General features: G+C 51.3%; 1 protein-coding gene across 1 annotated transcript in view; it reads right to left on the bottom strand.

The window, feature by feature from the left end:
- Nucleotides 1–3,074: 3,074 nt before the first annotated feature.
- The window catches only part of NXPH2 (neurexophilin 2), a 43,933-nt gene continuing 41,007 nt past the window's right edge, over nt 3,075–6,000 (bottom strand). Inside the window, exon 2 of the mRNA XM_068158718.1 lies at nt 3,075–5,746. Within this exon, the coding sequence (XP_068014819.1) occupies nt 5,003–5,746 (744 nt within the window). The 3' untranslated portion in view covers nt 3,075–5,002. The remainder of the gene's footprint in view (nt 5,747–6,000) is intronic.

Genomic DNA, 6,000 nt, shown 5'->3' with positions numbered 1-6,000 from the left:
AACCTAAGTGATACTGTGATACTGTGATACTGTGATCTCCACAAGCCCTTGTAAAAAGTCCCTCCCTGCTTCAGGTACTGGAAAGCCTCTATAAGGCCTCCCCAGAGCCTTCTCTTCTCCGTCACAGATCAGATGAAGAAAATACTTTAGGACGGTCCCAAAAAAGCAGAACTTTTTTTCCTCCTGGATGTGTTCCTGTGTGACCTGCTCTAGGTGACCCAGCTGTAGCAGGAGGGTTAGACTGGATGAGCTTTTGAGGTCCCTTCCAGCTCCTAATCTGTGATGCTGTGTGTGACTTAAGGACAGACCCCGAGAGCAGTGCAAGAAATTGCCTGAGCTGCTTGGCTGTTTGCTCACTGCTGAGCAGGAAGGTTCTGATACTTCTTTGGGAGCCTGGTTTTAGACCCCTACCCCTGTTAGTGTGGGTAGAATTCTTTCCCCTCCCTGGGTAAAGCCTTTTCCCATGAACATAATTGCCTTTTAATTGGGCTGCAGCTGCTGCTGGCTTTGTGCTGAGTTGGAGACTGAATTCCATCTTTGCAAAAACATTTGCTGTGGTTCATTTCTCTTGCCTTCAGAATTTAGTCTAGGTGTCTGGGGTTTTTGCTTGAGAGACCAACTGGAGGCTGGTTTCTGACTGAGAACCCAGAGGGACTCTGGGCTGGAACACTGAGATATGATTGGTCACAGCAAGGAGATGCTGCTGTGCTGCTGGCAGCGTCCAGCAGACTCCATCCAGTTCCCATCACCTCTGACTGCAGATCTGAGCAGGTTTTGCAGACCCATGCTCACTGACCCCCCAGGTGAGGTGTGGTTTGACTGAACCGGGACACTTCATGACAGTCTTCTGCAAAACCAGTCCCTCAGATCCCTCTTTCCTGGGGCTGGTGTGTCCCTGCACGTGCAGCAAGCTGGGCTACGTGGGCAACGGGGAGCTGCCAAGTGAGATGTGGTTTAGCTTCTGTACACTGTCTCCAGAGACCCAAATCCACCACAGCTGCAATGTGAATTTGTGAATTGAGATTTGTAAAGCTGAGAGTGGATTGCATTCTTTCCTAGTTCTTGGTCAGAGGCAGCTACAGCACAGGCTGCACTGTCCTCTGTGAACACTTCGCTGCTACCTGCCACACCTGAGAAATGTCACTTTCTGCGCTGCTTTTAAAACAAAGAATGAAGCTGCTTCTGATGGATGTGTGAGAGAGGTGTTCAAAAGAGACAGATGGGGATGGCAGAGTCTGGGTTTTCAAATGAGACTCCCCACAGCTAAAAATCCACTTGATTGATGTGGGTTCCATTGAGCTACTTAGTACATTGTGAGTCGTTCTGTCTTTTTGACGGTGCAGGTTTGAGCAGGGGCCGTGGTAATGACGACTCATTATTATACTATAAATAAAACATTATCCAGATGATGCTGGTCAGCAGAGCATAAAACAAGCAGCAAATTCTAATGCCCTTGAATTGCAATCAAGAAAGGCAGCACAGGATGCTGATCTGCATTGAGCACCTTTGCCCTGGATGCTGTGAGTTTCTCCAATGGCATCAGGATAATTCGGAGGTTTGCTCTTCTGGCACTGCCTGCTAGATTCACCCCACAAAGAAAATGTGGCAACCCCAGGGAGCTCACAGCCAACAGTGCTCAGCTTTTGCCTCTTTTTTTGTCTTGCTCAGTGCTATAGTGCAGCCTGACTGCCTGGTGTAGAGCTCGGGAGCTGGCAGGCAGCGAGGCAGGCAGAGAGCCCTGGTGCCAGTGCAGCATCGCTGCTGTGGGCAAGAGGCTGAGGAGCTTATAGCAGGATGTGACCAGCAGCAAGGGTTAGGAGGAGATGAAAAGGCTGAGGGTCCAGAGGATGACACTCTTGAGAGAAAAATAAACCAAGTGACTTCCTTGCTGAAGTTGGAGTGATTACAGGAGCCACGGAAGGTGTGTTCCCACAGCATGGGGCTCTGAAGGCAACAAATGATGCCTCTGTGCATGCCAGGAACCAGGGGGAAGGGGATGGAGACCTTTTAACACTGAGGGTGCTGAGATCCTGGCCCACATTGCCCGGAGAGGTGGGAGATGCCCTGTCCCTGGAAACAACCTGTCCAGGGTTGCTTGGGGCTCTGAGCAACCCGACTTGGTTGCAGCTGTCCCTGCTGACTGCAGGGCATTGGACTGGATGAGCTTTAAAAGTCGGTTTAGGTCCAGAGCTGCTGGCTGGTGCCTGTCTTCTCAGTGCCGAAGCAGCTTGGGTGTTAGCTCATGCCCTGGTTGGCAGTAGCCTTTCCCTGTGAATACCTAGGTGCTCTGGCTGTTTCCAGAGCCATGTTTGTTTGCTCAAGGCCCTGCTTTGTCTTCCTGAGATCTGGAAAACTCAAGGTGGGACATGGCTATGCTGCACTGAGAGGCTGGCTGTGCTGGGGGAGAGCCCACTTCTCTTTTGAACACGAAAGGAGGCTGTAGAGAGGTGCATGCTGGGTGCTTCTCACGTGTCACAGCTGATAGGATGAGAGGAAATGGCCTCAAGTTATACCAGGGGCAGTTTAGGCTGGACATTAGGAAAAACTTCGGTACCAAAAGGGTTCTCAGAGTGGAACAGGCTGCCCAGGGAAGTGGTTATGTTTCCATTCCTGGATGTATTTAAAAGCCATCTGGATATAGTGTAGCAGTGGCCCTGGTGGAATTAGATGGTGCTTGGGCTTGATGATCTTAAAGGTTGTTTCCAGCCATGATCATTCTGTGATTCAGCATCCAGCTGGTACATCCCCAGTGTGCTCCTGCCTGGAGGAGCTGAAATGTTTTCTGCTTTGGGCTAACCCCTCTACTCTTGGTGTACCTTGAACACTTGCTGAGCAGTTCAGGCTTGTCTTTGCCAAAGCACACCCAAAGCACATGCTCCAGTTCTCAAGTACCATGGAATGTGTTGAGCTTGGGCTGCCTGGCCCTGCAGCACAGCTCACTGTGGGGCACACTCCTAGAGGCTACTCCAGCTGGGCAGCAGTGCTGGGTGCTTCTTGAGGCCTCAGTTTTGTGTATGGAGACACAAGGTAGCATCTCTAAACAGAAGCCATGGTGCCACGAGCAAGGGCCAGCTTTAGCAAACTCTCTTTATTTACATACAAATGCAGGGAGGCAGGGACCCTGGAGAGGGAGGCAGGTATCCTGTACATGGACTCGGGGACCCTGTACATGGACACATACTGCAGTGTCTCTACAGACACGATTGCCACATACTCTACAATAAATAGCATGTAGGGGGTTCTTTTAGTGCTGAATGAAAATACATGGCAGTAAGATCATGGCTTACAGCTAAGGTACAAAGCACCACCCACTGAACTCAGCTCTATGTACAGCCAGGATGAGGACACACTATGCTGAATACCAGGTAGACCACCTTGTAGGAATCAGCAGCAACAGACAAACATCCTTTAGACCAGGAGGGACTCTGGATGAAGTAAGATGAAGGAGAACATTTAGAGTATTGATCAAACTAAACAGCACATTTAAATTTGTCACCTAAAGAGGATAACAAATGAGTCAGTTCCTGGCAGTGTGTGTGTAACAGAACACTGGTAGGAGACTTTACCAGGGAGCTCTGAAGTCATCTCAGGAGTGAGACTGAGCTGCCCCAGCCACCTGTCTGGGTGGACACCACTTGAACAGAGTATTTTAGTAGTACTTTATTTAAGCTGTACCTAACTACTTGGACCCTGTGTGTAAGTTTGGAGGCAATAATAAAAGCACGTCCTCAGCCAGCTTCTTCCACAGGAGCTGCAACGTAGAACTGGGACAGCAAATTGGCATCAGCAGCAAGACCAATACCCGAGGAAAGCGCCGGGGCCTGATGCTTGAAGCTGCATTGCTGGAGCTCACTGCTGCCGAGCAGCCCCAGCTGCCCTGAGCAGCTACAGCACAGCCAGGCCCTCATGCTCACAGCTGTGCTGGAGTGCTGCTGCTCTGCACTGGGGGAAGCCTGGGTGAGTGCCTGTGTATTGGCTCCATGCAGTCTGCACTGTGAGGTGAGGACACATGGAGCTCTGTTGTCCTCTTCACGCTCGTGCTGTGGCTTGGGGCACGCGACGCGGGGCGGAGGAGGACAGCTGGGTGGCATGGGGCAGGAAGCTCCTATGATGTGTGGCTTGCCCTTACTCTGTGGTGTGTTTTCCCTGCTGCAGGATGGTGCCGGGAGAGTGGGACAACAAGGCAATGGTTTTCTTCACATGCCCCAGCCTTGGACAGGGATCCTCTTTTTCTCTGAGGTCTGCATCTTTGCTATCCCTCCAGGCCTGGTACTGGGGTACAGTGGGCATGGGAGAAGAATCAAACCCAGCAGTGACCACGGAAGGAAGGAATGGGTGTACAGCAAAGCTGAACACCTGGTGGGGCTAAGACACCAGCACTCATGATGTCTGATGACATCATTGCATATGCAGGGGTGGGAGGGCTGAAGGGAGCACTACTCGCTCCTCACTTCAGTGAATACACACAACCACTACAACTCAAAGAAATGCAGATTCCTTGCTCTTGGTGTTTGGAGTTGACTCCTTGAGCCCTGTGTGTGTAACATTCTCCATTAAATGAGTGGGAGGGCATTCTGTGTGGAAGCGGCTGGGAGGCTGCTTCATCCTTCGCTCTTTATATTACCATTTACAGTTCCTAGTGACAAAGAGGGTGCTGCTAAGTGCTGTCCAAGTACCAGTCCCCTCTCTGCCATCATGGCCAGTGTAGAAACCAGGTAACAGATTTTCAGGATCAGTTTTCACTACAGCCACAGCTTTGTTTCACTTTTCTCATGTGCTGCCTGCTCGTTCCCTCCGGAGCCATGACAGAGCTCGCAGGCAGCGGTCTCACGGGGCGAGGGTCGTTACAGAAATAGTTTGGTATTTACTGTACAGCACAAACACAGCTACAGTTTTTAAAGACTTTTTGACCTGATAGCAAAACAAATTCTTCTCCAAAAGGGCACTGGAGACGCTTGCTTTGACGACCGACGCTGTAGCTCTGCGGCTGCCCACGGCTGCGTCAGCCAGAGGACAAGTACGGCGTCTCGCTGTGGTAGTTGTAGTCGGGACAGACCTTCTGCACCAGTTTGTAATCTACACTGTAGAAAGCGATGTAAATGCAGATCACCTTAAACGGTTTGGAGCACAACCAGGAGACATGGCTTTGAGTCTGCTCTTGGTAGCAGATCTTGGACGGGTCGAAGTTGCACAAGGCAGTTTTTTTAGCGCGGTCTGTTTTCTCGTACTCGATTCGGCAGTTGAAGGACTTGGATTCCTTGGTCTCCAGTGTTGACTGTGGGGAAGATTCAAACTCCACCACCTTGGAAGGTGGCACCAGGCTGACCGAGACGTTCCCTAGGCCCGTGGAGTTGTGTCGGAAGTACACGCTGAAGGTCCCGTTGCCATGGTCGACGATCTTGCCGGTGATCAGCAGGTTCAGCTTCACGGTTTTGATGTTGGAGTGGAAGTCTCCCCAGCCAAACATCTTCTTGAATTTCCCAGTTTTCACTATAGGCCTGCGCTTAATTCGTGCGAGAGACTCCTGAGCCTCCGTGATGTTGGACAGCCAGTCCCAGAAGTTGTCTGTGCTGTCCGAGTAGGACACCTGCCCGTGCTTCAGCACCGGGGATGGCTTCACAAAGAGGCGCAGGGGGTTGAGGACCCTGGGGTGCACCACACTCTCAACCAGCGTCTCCGCAGCATCCTTCTCTTCCCAGTCCAGCACCTCTGTGCCTCGTGCAGCCTGACTAGCGTCACAGAGCACCTGTTCACAACGGAAAGGAAGAACTGTGAGTGTGGAAATAGAGATGCCGAGATCCAGAAGGAGCCAGCAATAGCTATTTTACAGCAGTGGTGGCTGGACTGGCCCAGGCAGCTGAGCCACTGTAACAAGTCACAGCTGCTGGCCCAGGAAAACTCAGAGATTTCACTCAGAACAGCTTACAGGAGCTGCATGCAGCTCAATAGGTGCCTTCCACTGGGACAAATGGATGCATCCCTGCACAGCCTGAGATCAGC

This window comes from Melanerpes formicivorus, unplaced genomic scaffold (genome assembly GCF_026170545.1).
Source record: "Melanerpes formicivorus ecotype bairdi unplaced genomic scaffold, bMelFor1.0.p_v2 SCAF_41, whole genome shotgun sequence".
Classification (NCBI taxonomy): Eukaryota; Metazoa; Chordata; class Aves; order Piciformes; family Picidae; genus Melanerpes; species Melanerpes formicivorus.
This window is presented reverse-complemented; position numbering and strand designations above follow the sequence as displayed.